Below are 14,972 nucleotides of genomic sequence, written 5' to 3'. Positions count from 1 at the left end.
GTTGTCCTTTCCACCCCAAATCCTGCCTGAAACTTGGTGATTTTATAGCCTGTGGGCTGCCAATGTCTTCTTGTTGCCTCTTAACTTCCTGTGTCTGTTTTACCAGAGCCACTCCGATCCTTAGCCTGTGTTCAGCAGAACTGTGCTGCCCCTGGCATCTGAACATTGGGAATCCAGCATTTAACCCTTTGCCTCACTGCAACTGGCCCATCTCTCAGCTCTCACCATCACTTATGACCACAAACAAACTCTCGGGTCCCATCAAGACCCAATTCTTTGGCATGGCTTTCCTCCCAGTCCATCTTGCTCCTCCAGTCTTCAATTCCTTCCTCTAATCAATCCCAATCCATTTTGACCACTCTTGATAATATTATCAGTGTCCTTGCCTTCTATTCCTTCTATAAACCAGAAACACTCCAACTTTAGATGAACCCTATTATTTTTCTGGCCCTCTTGTGAATGTGTACTGCTTAGAGAAAATCATAACAACAAAAGAACTGGTGGCATTTTAGCTTCACCCGGGGCCTCCACACAGTTCAGCAGGTCCACACTCTTCCCCCAAGGCTGCACTACGCCGCTCCCTGTCCCCACAGGGGTGGTTTAAAATTTCCAGCAACCCCCTCAAGTTCCTCATCTGACCATTCTGACCTTGAGCTCAATAGATGGAGTTGGCTTCAACTTAACAGAGAATACTCAAGCCTAGTCAAGAATTTTCTAGTTTTTTCTTCAAAGTTATCCTTGTGTACAAACTTACTTCTTACTCAGTCTACCCTTAACATCTTTCTCTTCTGTCTCAATAGAGACTGTCTTTCTATATTCTGGATTCCATGCCAGGTATCTTGCTAATTATCCACTTAAACCTTCTATCAGTGCTTCTCTCTCTCATCTCCCCCCTTGCTCTTAATATATAAAAATAAATACTTCAAGACTCTCACTAAAAGAAACACAAACACAAGAAGGAAACATCCATCTCCACATACTCTTCTTATCTACATTTGCTGTCTCAATTTTTGCATTTCCCATTAATTCACTAACTATATTAGTTCACTAGGGCTGCCATAACAAAGTATCACAGACTGAGTGGTTCAAACAACAGAAATTTATTTTCTCACAATTTGAGAGGCTAGAAATCTGAGATCAGGTTTCTTCTGAGGCCTCTCTCCTTGGCTTGTAGATGCCATTTTTCCTGTATCTCCACAGCCTCTTCCCTCTGCTCTGAGTTATAACCTCCTCTTTTAAAAAGGCACCAGTCGTGTTGGGTTAGAGTTCATTTTAATGACCTCATTTTAATTTAATTAACTCTTTCATGATTGTATCTCCAAATATAGTCACATTCTGAGGTACATGGGCTTCGGACTTACATACATGAATTTGGGAGGAACACAGTACAGCCCACAACACGAAATCTCTATTACCTTTTGCCAAAGTCCATCTTGAAGTTTCTTTTGAGTTCCCTTTACTTAGGACAGCCCTAAGACCTATAGGTCTCACCAGAGTTCCTACTTTGCCTTATTTCACTAGTCTCTGTCTACATATTCTGCTTGGGTTGAGTTCATTCCCTTCTGTGGCTTCAGTTTTCACCTCTAACCTGATGGTTTACGAATACTCTATTTCCAGTCCATGTGTACCTATATAGCTAATTGTATCAGGCATCACACAGTTAACATACCCAAAGCTGATATCCACTCTTATACCCAGTTCCCTGACTCTTCCTCTTGAATTTTTCACTTAAATGGATACAATGAAACAATGAAATAATATCTTCCTAATCACTAAATTCAAAATATGGGAATCATCCTAATGACTTCCTCTATAGGCACATCTCCCTCGAAGCCTACAATATCCAATCAATCTCCAAGTTCCATTATTTTGTAATGTATCCTAAATATGTCTCCTCTCCTCCATTTCCACTGCCATAGCCAGAGCTTTACGCATCTTTCATTCCTCAGCGAAACTGCTATGAGAGTCTTCTTATCAGCTTTGGACTTGTAGTTTTGCTCAGTTTCAATTCATTCCACACACATCAGTATGAAGATAAATGATTAGCCTGATCTTATCACTTTGTTGCTTAAATTTAGTGAGCGTTTCCCTGTAGCCAGCAGGATAATAGTCAATCTCTGTGGTAGGGAGAAAAAGGTCATTCCTGACCTGGTTTTTGATTACCACTCCCCCATCAGCTTTCTCTTCTGACTTCTCTGTTTTGGTTAGATGCCCCACCTGCAAATTAATGTAACAGCCTCTGTTTTCCTTTCTGTTCTAGCATTTAATTTGCTATATCATATATATTTTAAGTCAAGTTTCTAGTTCTTTTATTTACTGTGGAATCCTGAGAAACTAACATTGTAAATTCTTTGCTTAAAAAAATGATTACTTAGGGGTGCCTGGATGGCTCAGTGGGTTAAAGTCTCTGCCTTCGGGTCAGGTCATGATCCCAGAGTCCTGGGATTGAGCCCTGCATCAGGCTCTCTGCTTGGCAGGGAGCCTGCCTCCCTTCCTCTCTCTCTGCCTGCCTCTCTGCCTATTTGTGATCTCTGTCTGTCAAATAAATGAATAAAATATTTTAAAAAATGATTACTAAATTAATAAATAAGTGCATGCAGTATATTAACGATCTTTACTTTTTAAAAGATTTATTTATTTATTTTAGAGAGAGAGGGGGGAGCGAGTCTGGGGGGATAGGGACAGAGAGAAAGGGAGAGAGAGAATCCCAAGCAGACTCCTGGCTGAGTGTGGAGCCCTATGCCAGGCTCAATCTCATGACCCCAAGAACATGACCCGAGCCGAAATCAGGAGTCAGCTTCTCAACCGACTGTGCCATCCAGGCTCCCCAACAATCTTTTTTTTTAAAGCTAATGCTCCTAACAAAGGCAAGAGCCCATAATCAAGTAAATGTAATTGTAACTGCCATAAAAGATGACGACAAAATGGAAAACAGAGGCTTAATTAACATTCCAACTGTATTTCTACTGCCACGTGAGTTCATTTAGAAGCCCCAGCAGAGTATAGATCGGGTTTATTATGTACCTGCTGGTTTGTTTATTGTATATTGATGTTTCCAAGGAACAATAAGCCTGGTCTTGTAGAAACTGCTATTGTGAAAGGAACTATGGTCTATGATAAACTAATATGAATTCAAATTTGGAGTCACAGGTAGAAATCAAATAATGAAGGTGCTCTTATGCCATATTAAGTACCTTGGACATGATCCTGAGCATGAGAAGGAGCCCCTGAGGACAGCAACATGGTCAAAGTTCATTTTAAATCTTTGTGTTTTGGGGATATGATTTCAAAAGGACAAGACCAGAGAGGTAACGGCAGAAGGAGGCTATTTCATGGTCCAAAAAGGAAATGAAGAAAGACTAAACTCTACTATAGTAGTAGAGACTAAAAGGAAGAAATGAAATCCAGCATTTTTTTTTTTTAATCTGGCATATTTAAGAACAAAGAGGTCACTAATGAATTGGTGACACTGTACATTATGGTCAATTGACAGGTTCTAAATGAAAACTCCCTGGGTTTAAATTCTGCTAAATTCCTCCACTTATCCATGGGACATTAGGCAACTTATTTATTTTCCAAAATCTCAGTTTATCATACAGTGGGGTGGCAATAATACATACTTCATAAGATTTTGGAAAGGTTAAATGTGTTAATAAGTGCAAAGTGCTTAGAACAACATCTAGCCATAACAAAGGATACTTACTCATCATGGATGTAAAGTATGGAGACGGAAAGTCAGACACTCCCACTGGAAGACAGACCATCAAAAAAAAGACCTTGGAAGTCAGGGAGGGAGGAATCTTCCAAAAGAAGTGTCAAAGTCAAGTCCAAGAAGAAGACAATGATTTGAATTTTGGTAATTTTGAATGCAAAGTTCTATGTGACATCTAGATGAAGAGATCTTGCAAAAAGTATGTTATATAGATGTGTGGGGAGAAATAAGGATCTGAAATGGAGGCAGTTTAAGAAGCATCAACATATGGATGACCATTAGAATCTTGAGAATCCTTGAGATCATCAAGGAAGTGTACAATGAGAGAGAAAAGAACATCGAGAATGAAACCTAGAGCACATTAACATTTCAGATACAAACACAGAAAATGATCTCTTGAAGATAATGGAGAAGGATCATATTTGTTACCTATTACTAAATTTCAAATTACCCCAAAATTTAGTAGCTAAAATGTTGGGAGTGTGTGGGTGGCTTCTCTCTGTACTGTGGCCGAGGGTGGCTGATGAGATGGCAGTCAATCTACTCTTTCCAGGTTCCTTCTCTCAATTAGTGAGACATGTCTTTAATAATCATAATAAGTAATGCATGTTTTTATTATCTATCTGTACAAAGTCTTAGTTGCATCTTTAACAGTTTTTCCTTTTTACCTTCTATTTCCAGTTGCTCTCCCACCTTCTTCTTTTCAATTTGAACTCTGAAATATTTATTGGTTATATTCTATCTCTTCCACTCTCAGTTCCAGAAATAATGTTTCTTTCTTTTCAAGAAGCATCAGTTGCATAAACCTTTAAAAAGGACAGGTTGAGCTGACCCCTATAATATGCATGACCTTCTGGAACATGCAAACCCCTTTGTCCCTCTCTCATATTTCATCTTCTCCATGTCTGCTTATTTGAGTTTTCATAAAGAAATTTGCTTCTATCCTTGCATCATTGGCCTCTCTTCAAAGATTTTTTGCTCTTTCTTCATGATGATTCCCAGTATTGGTCCATCTCTGACTGTCTGTCATTGAACTGAGCCCTCTTTTTGGACTGACCCCATCTTTGCTGTTTCAGACTCTACTCACTACTGTTATCCTAGCAGAGTCAGACAGGACCATCCAACAGCTTCCTAACGGAACCCTGACCAATGTTCTCTTACACCTGCCAACAATTCTCCACACGCTAAACTGATCTCTGCCAAGGCCTCTTTCTTCTTAGCCATGTCAGGAATAAGTGCAGGTGCTTACAAATTACACCACCCTTATCCTGCAGCCAATTAGCACACAGGAAGCTAAGAAGAGCTTGGCCTTGCAGGAGAGTCAAGGAGTACTTTTCTGGTGACATTTTTTTCAGCTCTGTCCCTTTCCAGCTTTGAAGATGGAGTAGAATTGTCTTCAGTGGCTCCTATTAGAGTGGGCAGTTAGGTTCTAACAGGATACCTAGAAGTTAGCAACAAGGAAGTCATGGCCCACTGTCAGGAAGTTCAGGGGCCTATCCTGCTGCACTCTACAAGAAGCCAGAGCAAACCAGACAGGCCCAAGATGGCAAGTGCCATGACAGGAAACCCCTGACAAAATTAAAAGAAAAAGTGCAAATCCCTGCTTCCCAACCCAATAAATATTCTACCCTCTAGTTAACAGCTGTCAATAAAAGATAGAAACCCAAGTGTGCAAAACTCTCACTCAAGCTCACCTTGCTCTCCTATCTTGAGAGTGTACTTTTCACTTTATAAACTTTCGCACTTACGATGCTCATCCTCTGTGCTGAGTGTCTGTCCTCGAGTTCTTTTCCGAGTCATGACCAAGAACCTTCAAGGACTCATTCAGGATGGGCTGGTCGAGGCCCTAGAGCCCAGAGTCTCACCAGTTCACCCAGCAACACTTCCACTATCCTCAGATCTCAAAGCAACAGAAATCCTATTCATTTTTCAAGGCCAAGTTCAAGGCAATCTTTTCCATGAATCCTTTATTTTACTAGCCAGGATTTGTCAAGCCCTCTTTGGCAGGGTAGCATAAGAATTAACAGCTAATCCCTAGAATAAGACTTTCTGGGTTTCAAAGCTAGCTGTGCGAGCTTGGACAAATTTCCTAACCTATTTTCTGATTGGTAAAATGAGGATAATTACAGAAATTATGTTAAAGGTAAGAAATTAAATGTCTTATTCTATGTAAACCACTTTTAACAGCCCCTAGCATAGAGTAAGCACTCAGTAAATGTTAGTTATTATTGTTAGCTATATCAAAGTTTATAAATTTTTGTTAGCATCTACTATAGGCCAGACACTTTACTAAGTGATAAGGCTATAGTGGTGTGTGGATAAGAAAGACATGTTCCCTGACTTTTTGGAGCTTACCATCAGAAATTCCATTAAATAAGCAATCATAAAAGAAAAGCTTTTTCATTTTGTTTTATTGTTAAAATTTTACTTATTATTTGAGAAAGAGAGAGCATGCAGGGGGTAGGGGCAAAGGGAGAGAGAATCTCAAGATGACTGCACACTGAGTGGGGAGCTCAATATGGGGCTCAATCTCAGGACTGTGGAATCATGACCTAAGCCAAAACCAAGAGCTGGACACTTAACTAACTGCATCACCAGGCACCCTGCTTTTTTTTCTTTTTTTTAAGAGGTATGAGAGCTTATAGAAAATGGATTCATAGTCTATGGGATTAGGAAAGAACCCTTCAACCCTGAAGAAGTGATTTTTAAGCTAAGACTTGAAATTGGAGTAGAAATTAACCAGGTCAAGCCATATAGTGTGTATATGTGAGAGAATGTGTTGTGTTAGGTTCTTGGGGGGGGGTGTGGGAGAGGCAGATGTCAGAGAACATTCCAGAAAGTAAAAGCAGCATAAAAGAGCTCTGTGGTGGGAAGAAGCACAGGCTCTGAAAAAAAAAAAAAAAAAAATGTGTCTAAAGGGTTGGAATACAGTCAGGGAGAGATTAACTTGGAATAAGTCTAGTTTAGACTTGATCTTAAAGGCAGTGGGAAGACTGAAAGATTTTAAACAGGGAAGTGACGTGGTTAGGTTACTCAACCCTTTACATTGAGCACTTTTCCCAGCATGCCTAACTTTAATGAAAATTATATACATTTTAGTCATTCCCATTAGATGGGAACTTTAGCTTCCCTGTCTGAGTCTATGCAAGCCAGTATAATAAAATACCAGAAACAGGGTAGCTAAAATTCAAATTAAAAAAAAAAAAAAAAAAAAAAAAACAGGAATTTATTTCTCACAATTCTGAAGATGAGAACATCAGAAGTTCTTGAAGTCAGAGATTAGAGTGTTTGTCTGGTTGAGTTAGGGCCCTCTTTTGGGCTACAGACTTCTTGCATCCTCATATAGTGGAAGGGGTTACAGAGCTCTGTGGGGTCACTTTTATGACAGCACTAACCTCATTCATGAAGCCTCCTCCCAAAGTTCCCCCTCTGCCCAACCATCACCACGGGCATTAGTATTTTAATGTATGGATTTTGTGGAGGGACATAAACATTCAGACTATAGCATTCCCTGTGCAGAACTGTCCCCCAATGTACACTACGAATCCAATCTGTGCCACTGACTGAAGAGATAGGTGGCTCCTTTTCAGGCAAAAGTTACAACATATTGCAGAGGACCTCTGGAAAGAGTTTAACCACTGAAATTGACAAACCTCCCACTGATGCCTGACAATTGTCAAGTTGACAAAGAATTCTTTAACTGAAAGTTTCAATTTTTAACTAGGTTGTTTAGTTTGGGTATTTTTTTGTTTGTATGTTTTGTTTTGTTTTGTTTCCATGCAAAACATGGAAACAAAACAAAACAATTGTTAAAAAAAAAAAAGACAGTCAAAAAGTCTGAACATCACAAAAGATTATGCAAGGAAATATAAACCTGCTCCCAATCCAGATTTCCCTTTCACAGTTACACTTCTCAAGGGCAAACACTTAGCTTTGTCGATTTTTCCAGTAATTCTGGGTGCACATAAAAACCTTTCTTAGCTTGCTTGCTTTCCTGTTCTTTCTTTTTTTAGTTTTTTTGTTTTTGTTTTTTTTAATTATTTATTTATGTGTATATGTATGTACTAAGGGACAAGAGAGTGTAAAGGTTGAGAGTGCAGAGCTCAAGTCTTAACCTTTCTGCTTAAATTAATTAACATGTGTAAAATATTCAAAGCTGTGCTAGCCTTCAGTCAGGGTTGGCTTTATCATTTCTTTCTTCCTTTCTTTTTTTACACAAATGGTAATATATTGTACATCTGTTAGGCAAATTGCTCTTTAATTATTAACAGATTAACATTTGAAAGCTTGCTCTGTTCTAAGCCTTTCATATATATTATCTCACTGCATTATCTCATAACAGCCTTTGGGCTGTGTGTGGTATTTCTTTTTCATAGACTAGGAATCAGACCCACAATGAGATTCCTGTGTCCTGTCCTCAGAGTCATGGAATCCCTATCAGAGCTCAGAGATGTCACTTGGGTGTTTCACTCTTAACTCCCTTGCTCAAATACCTTTCAAATAATTGCTTTTCTTTCATCTGTGTCTGTTTGGGTGGTTTTTTGTATGTTGTTTTTAACAGCATTTCATCATTCTCTTTTAGACCAAAGCCGATAAAAATTTCAGAACTGAAAGTTATGAAGAACAGATGGAGGTATTCAAAACCGTTGTCCAAGAGACGACATCAAATATTAATGCAGGAGTAACTTTAAAATTCACACCTACTGAAGCAATTAAAAAGTATAAATGTATGCCTAAAGAAGAAAAGTCTCCTCACAAAAATTCCTCCCATCCTAAAGAAGTTGGGGGCAAACTTGGATTCAGATATTCCAAAAATGAGACTTACCAGCACTTACTCTCACGTTCTTCTCAAACGGTAAGACCAAAGCTTAAAACAAAGGATATAATGGGATATTTTTCAAACTAACCAAACCCCCTGTTTTAAGTTTAAGTGTTTGGAGCAAATAGAGTTCACTGAAGAGAGAGGAAAAAAAAAATACTCGACAAATCCCCAAATGTGTGGCTAGGAGTTCAGGAAGAAGAATGCTAACTGCAGAAGAGGCCCTGGGATCTGTTCTAATATAAAGGGGTGAGATGTTTGATGGTGATGAACAGAAGAACAAGCGTATTAAGAATTCGGAGCACACTTTTGGACTGAGATTGTGGCAATGGACTGTTGAATTTATACCACCTTCAGAATGACAATGAAGAATCAGACTGAGGAATCTGGGTAATTCATCACAATGCCTTACACTGATGACTATTTACTTACTGGAAAGCATCTCTAAAGTAATTAGGCCATGAAATTGTTGTACACATTGCATATGACATTGGTCTGCTTACTTTGTTATCATACATTTAATTTAGGGCTTTGAAAATGTGTTTGTCCTTTAATATTTAAGTCAGATTTAGAATTTTGTTTCATCGCCTTTGAAATACAGAAAACACTTTCTGTAATCAGTATGATGCCGGCAAAACGTTCATTTTTCCTTTTCTGATAACACAGTCACATGTTTAGATACCCTCTCCTCTTTTAAAAATAATAATAATTCACTTTTAGTACTTACGTTGTGCCTAATCATACAATTGTTTTGAATGGCTCTCTACCTCATCTCTATGTTAATATGCATACCCATCCATATTATGCAGCTGGAAAATCCTTTAAATCATACAACAAATATTTAATGTGGCTTTCTTATGTGGCCAGGCACTGTTTCAAGGGCTTAGAATACATTTGTGAACCAAACTAAAAAAGATTCCTGTCCTCATGGAGCTGAAAGTTCAGCAGGGAGAGATAGACAAAATAAACCTAATAGCAAAAAAGCAAGATATATAGTATTTAGAAAGTGATAAATGCCATGGAATAAAGCAAAAAATAGAATAACACAAGGGAAAGCAGGAGTGCTAGGCAAGGGCAATACTAAAAAGAAAGTTCAGGGTAGACTTCATTAAGGAAATGAAATCTGAGCGAAGATTTGAAGGAGAAGAAATAGCCAAATAGTCATAGTTTGGATGACGTATCTGGCAGAAGGAGCTGTTAGAGACAAGTCTCTAAGGTGGGAACATATCTGCCCATTGGGCCAAAGTGAACCAGAAGAGAATGAGTTAGAAAGTTTACACTGAACCAGATCATGAACGGCCTCACAGCCTGTTCTGAGTTTAGCTTTTTCTCTGAATGACATGGGAGGTCGGTAGAATTTTTGACTAGAAGACTGACACATGTTAGTATATTTTAAATGGGAAGAAATTACGAGAGTGAAGAGCAAAAGTAAGAAGGTTTGTTGAAAGCTATTGCAGGAATCCAGTTGTGTGCAGATGGCTAGAACAGGTATAGAGTCAAGCACGAGTCAAAGATTTCGGGCCTGAGCAACTGGAAGGCTGGAAATTGCTACCAACTGAGATGGAGAACACTTTAGGTAGAGCAGGTTGAAAGAAGAAAAATGATAGTTCGATTTTAGATTAAGTTTGAGATGCCTATTAGACATTCACTTGGAGACGTGAAGTAGGAAGTTGGTGTTATAAGTCTGGAATTTGGCAAAATGATTTGGGATTGAGCTGTAAGTTTGGGAGTTGTTCATATGTAGGGAGTGTTTACAGTCTTAGGGTTTGGTGGGATTCCTAAGAGTTAATGTAAATAGAAAAGGGAACATCCAAGACTTAAGAAATTTCAACAGAAAGAGAAAAGGTCTGGCAAAAGAGGAAGAACTGGCAGAGGACAGCAAGAAGTGGCAATAACGCCCTAGAACCTCACTACTCAAAGTGTGGTCCATGGATCAGCATCACTGGGAAGCTAGAACCTCAGCCTCTAACACAGACCTACTGAATCAGAATTGCATTTTATGGGTAGATTCTATCGGTGATCTGTCTACACTTCATAATGTGAGAGGAACTGCCCTAGAAGATAAGAAAATAAACCCTATCAAAGAGAAAGGAGTAATGAACTGTGTCAAATGTGTTAATATGTCAAAAAAGAAGGACTAAGAAGTAACCACTGCTGGCTTTAGCATTGTGAAGGTCATTGGTGACCTTGACAAGAGAAGTTTTGCTGAAGTCGTAAGCAGAGCTGCATGACTGAATTAGATTTTAGAGGAATTGAAAACAGTCAGTATGGAAAATTCTTTAAAGGAATTTCACTTCTAATGAAGACAAAGAAATTTGTAGCAAATGATTAGACAAGTGAGGCCAAGAGATTTTGTATTTATTATCTAAGATGGAAGGAACAACTTTATGTTTGGATGGAAATTATCTAAGACCTACCTCTGAAATAAGTTGAGCCAAAGAACATTAACATCTGTCTTACAGTTATACCTCCTAATTTTAGCAACAATGAAAAGGAATCCAAATATGTTTTGTGCACCTTTGAGACTCCAATGAGAATTATTTTGCAGGTCATCAGAAGGTGAATTCATATGACTTAATTAGGTATGGAGTAAGTTTCTTTAAGATTATTGTTGAAGACTGAATCACTGACCATCACCTAAAGTCATACAGTGTGAACAGTTGTGCTTCTAAAACACAGGAAGTTTGGTGTGATGTTCATATACACCAAGATATACTTTAAAAAATAGTAAAATGTTTTAAACTTCTATGCAATCAACATGTGTTAACTGCAACTATAGCAGGAGAAACTTAAATGAACCATCTACAAAATCGTAAGTGTCCATTGTAGTTTAGTTTTGACTGGGACAGTATGGGACATTGAAACACATAGTTCTTTGTCACTGCCTGTTTTCTCCTGGAAATTGAAGCCATCATCCCTAGGAATGCTTAACTATTCACTTATTTAGTTTGCATGTCTTAAAAGTGTTGTCTACCCTATCTTTGTTATCAAAAATTGTAAAGATGTAGTAGAAGGAGCAGGGAGACCTGAGACCTAGGTTTGTGGTACTAATCGCTGCCACAGACTATTTTTGTGATTTGGGGCAAATAACTAGATACCTTTGGATCAGAATTTTCCTGTCTGCAAAATTGGGCTGCATATAGAATGTTTACCTTTCCTTACATTGTCAACATTTTATAATCAACTTAATGAGGTATAACTTACAAGCGATAAAATGCAAGTAGCAAATATTTTAAGCCTGTAGTTCCATGAGCTTTGACTTTTGTATCCACTTGTGTAATCACTTTATCAAGGAAGATGTAGAACATTTTCATCACCTCAAGAAAATTCCCTCATGCCCTTTTCAGTCAATCCCCTACTGCTTGAGAAGCAACCACTCTTCAGATTTCTCTGGCCATAGCTTAATTTCACCTGGTCTAGAACTTCATATAAATGAAATCATACAGTACAAACTCTTTTGTGTCTCTTTTCATTCAGCATAATATTTTTGGGATATATTTATGTTGTTGCATCTATCGGTAGTTTGTTCCTTTGTATTGCTAACTAGTATTCCTTTTTGTGAACATACCACAAATTGTTGATCAATTCTTTTATTTCTGGACATTTGAGTGGTTTCTAGTTTTAAGCTCTTCTAACTAACATTGCTCCTAAAGTCTCATATAGATCTTTTTGTGGATTATTTTGGACTATTTTGTCACTGATCTTAGGTAACTAAGTAGAAATGGAATTGCTGACCACAGGGTAGATGTGTATTTATTTTTATAAGAAATTGCCAAGCGGTTCTCCACAGCGATCAGGCTGTTGTACATTCCCACCAGCAGTGCTTGAAAGTTCCAGTTGCTGCCCATTTTCATCAACAGTGCAGACTAATCGCATTTTGAGTTTGTCACCCTACTGGGTTAAAGTGGTCATCTATGGTCACTGCTAAAACATTTATTGCCTGGTTCTAAAGTTTTAAATTTTGTGAGTTTTTGTGATTTTTTTTATTTTTGTGATTTTTAAATTTGAAATAGTGGTGATGAAACTCATTTTTTTTTTCCTTCTGTTATACAACCAAGGAAAAAATGTTTCTGCTTGTGAAAGGAGAAATTCAACTGGGGAGATTTGTGATGAGAAGTCGGGATGTCGTTCTGACAAAAACTTTCTTGGATGATATAAAAGCTCTGCCAAGTACCTACGCAAAGGGGGAATATTTTGCATTTTTGGAAACCTATGGAACCCACTACAGTAGCTCTGGGTCTTTAGGAGGATTCTATGAACTAATATATGTTTTGGATAAAACATCCATGAAAGAGAAAGGTATACTTGGAAATAGATTTCTAACTTCTAATGCTGTTTTAACCAATCATTACCCCTTTTGCTAATCTCTCTCAATGGCTAAAGGCTTTAAAATAAAGTCCTATAACCTGCTTCTTTGAGAGAATGCTCTCCCTTCCCTTGGGCATCTAAAACCCTATCAGATAATAAATTGACTTCTATCTTAAACAAGATGACTTGGTCATGCACTATTGAGAAATTAACAAAATTATACTGTAATTTAATATCAGTTTGGGATACTGCTTTTAGTGAAATTCTTCTTAAAATGTGAAAAAAGTACAAGAGACATAATTTTTTTCAAGAGACATAATTTATATAATCTATTTCTTAATCAATAAACCGGTTCAATTATATGCATGACAATCATCTTCCAAAGGGTTCTTCAATATTGGAAGTAAAATGATGTTCTAAATTTCTTTTAGGGAGGAGGAAGAAAGTAATGTTAAGATTGTATACATATAGTGTCTTAAAGCAAGGGTAGAAAATCAGTTTACTTCATCTTATGACAAGTCTAATCACAAGGTGGTAGTTGAATTGGGTCCATGTTGGGTGGATTCCTGACCACGCTTGAAACGTGGAAAGAAGGCTACGGTTGACCATCAATGTCTGCCACATATACAGGAAAGGTCTATGTACTACACAGTTACCATACTGGCCTAATGGCTTCATTTAAGATTTTTAAGAATAAAGTAGATGCAAAGTGACTGTGTTAATAAGTTTTAATTATTTATTTTGTGAGTCATTACGTCTAGTTATAATATTCCTTAAAGAGGAGATAAGTGCCAGCATATCTCCTTTCTCCACCCTCAGCATTTTTCAGTGTATCTCTTAGGGAGGGAAGTGTTGCCCAAAACCTTTTCCATCGGTCCTTCCCTGTAGCCTCTGTGTCATATGAAGAATGGGATATGGCTATGAGCTTAAAGAATGACATTGCCCACACAGTTGATAAGCGCTTTATAGATGGAACCAATATGACTGGGCCAGAACAAATTGTTCTTGATGCCTCAGTCTTGAGCAGGGAGAAACATAGACAGGGGGAGTGAATATGAGTTTATCTGGCTTATACTGCCCTACAGGGCTATATCCTGTGAGATAGAATAATGAAGTTTCATGAGTCTTGCCTGGTAGGCTATTTTGATAGATATCACATGGATGAGGGGTACAAGAGGACTATGTCTTGAGTAACTTGAAAATCAGAAGGGAAAGGCTCAGCAAGGATGATCAAAACACAAGGAATACTTCAAGCTAAGAGTTGCTTTGGAGAAAAAGCGTCATGGGCTGAAATCTTTAATCTTGGATAACTCAGACCTAGCAACTTAAATTTATTTAGCATCTGGCCTTAGTAGACAAGGATCATTAGGTCAGTTCTGGTACCTTTGAGAGGAAAGTCATCTTTCTTACTTCTTCATTGGAAATACCTGAGAACCAAGCCATGTCCTACACCTAGATTTGGGATGTACAGACCCTGTCGAAACATTTTTTTCATGATCCACAGAGGAGGGAGAGAATCTAAGCTTGTTGGGATCACTTAGGTATTTTCAGCCCCATCTTCAGAATCGAAGTCTTTATGCCTCTTAGGTTACAGTTGGAAATTTAGTATTCTGGATTTCTAGGGTGGTCTTCCATTTTTATCCACCCTCTCCCTTTCTCATGAGGAAAGCCACCTGACATTTTTCAAGTTCTCACTAGTTGTGTATACACAAAAAATATTTGTTGAATAAATGAATTCCTGAATGTTCCCAGATCCCAACTTCTAAATTTAACCATGAAACCCTAGGTTTAACTTAACTTCTCCCTTTCCTTTTTCATAAAGCATTTTGGCATGTGTGTGTATACGATCTGAAATGATAAATAAGAGCAAAAACCAACATGGTCAGTGAACTGAGGTAGTTTAAATCAAAATAATTATTCTCTCTTTTAAATAGATAATAAATTATATACTTCAATTAAGTATTAGGATTTTTCTTCCTAGGAACTGTGGCATCCACATACCACAGTGAATCAGCTTCTAAGACTGATATCTACTAAGTAGCATTCATAGGACCAAAATAAAATTATCATCTCTATAAGCCACCTGCTTAAAGCAATAAACTAGCTACCTTAATAATGAACAGTCTTCTAAAG

General features: G+C 37.9%; 1 protein-coding gene across 1 annotated transcript in view; it reads left to right on the top strand.

The window, feature by feature from the left end:
• The window catches only part of C9 (complement C9), a 50,453-nt gene that overhangs the window by 23,054 nt on the left and 12,427 nt on the right, over positions 1–14,972 (top strand). Inside the window, exons 6-7 of the mRNA XM_032851372.1 lie at positions 8,295–8,567; positions 12,590–12,830. Coding sequence (XP_032707263.1) covers positions 8,295–8,567; positions 12,590–12,830 — 514 coding nt within the window. The remainder of the gene's footprint in view (positions 1–8,294; positions 8,568–12,589; positions 12,831–14,972) is intronic.

Source organism: Lontra canadensis, unplaced genomic scaffold, assembly GCF_010015895.1.
Source record: "Lontra canadensis isolate GAN:19392208 unplaced genomic scaffold, GSC_riverotter_1.0 scaffold5, whole genome shotgun sequence".
Classification (NCBI taxonomy): Eukaryota; Metazoa; Chordata; class Mammalia; order Carnivora; family Mustelidae; genus Lontra; species Lontra canadensis.
The sequence above is the reverse complement of the archived record's forward strand: the minus strand, read 5'-3'. Positions and strand labels throughout refer to the sequence as shown.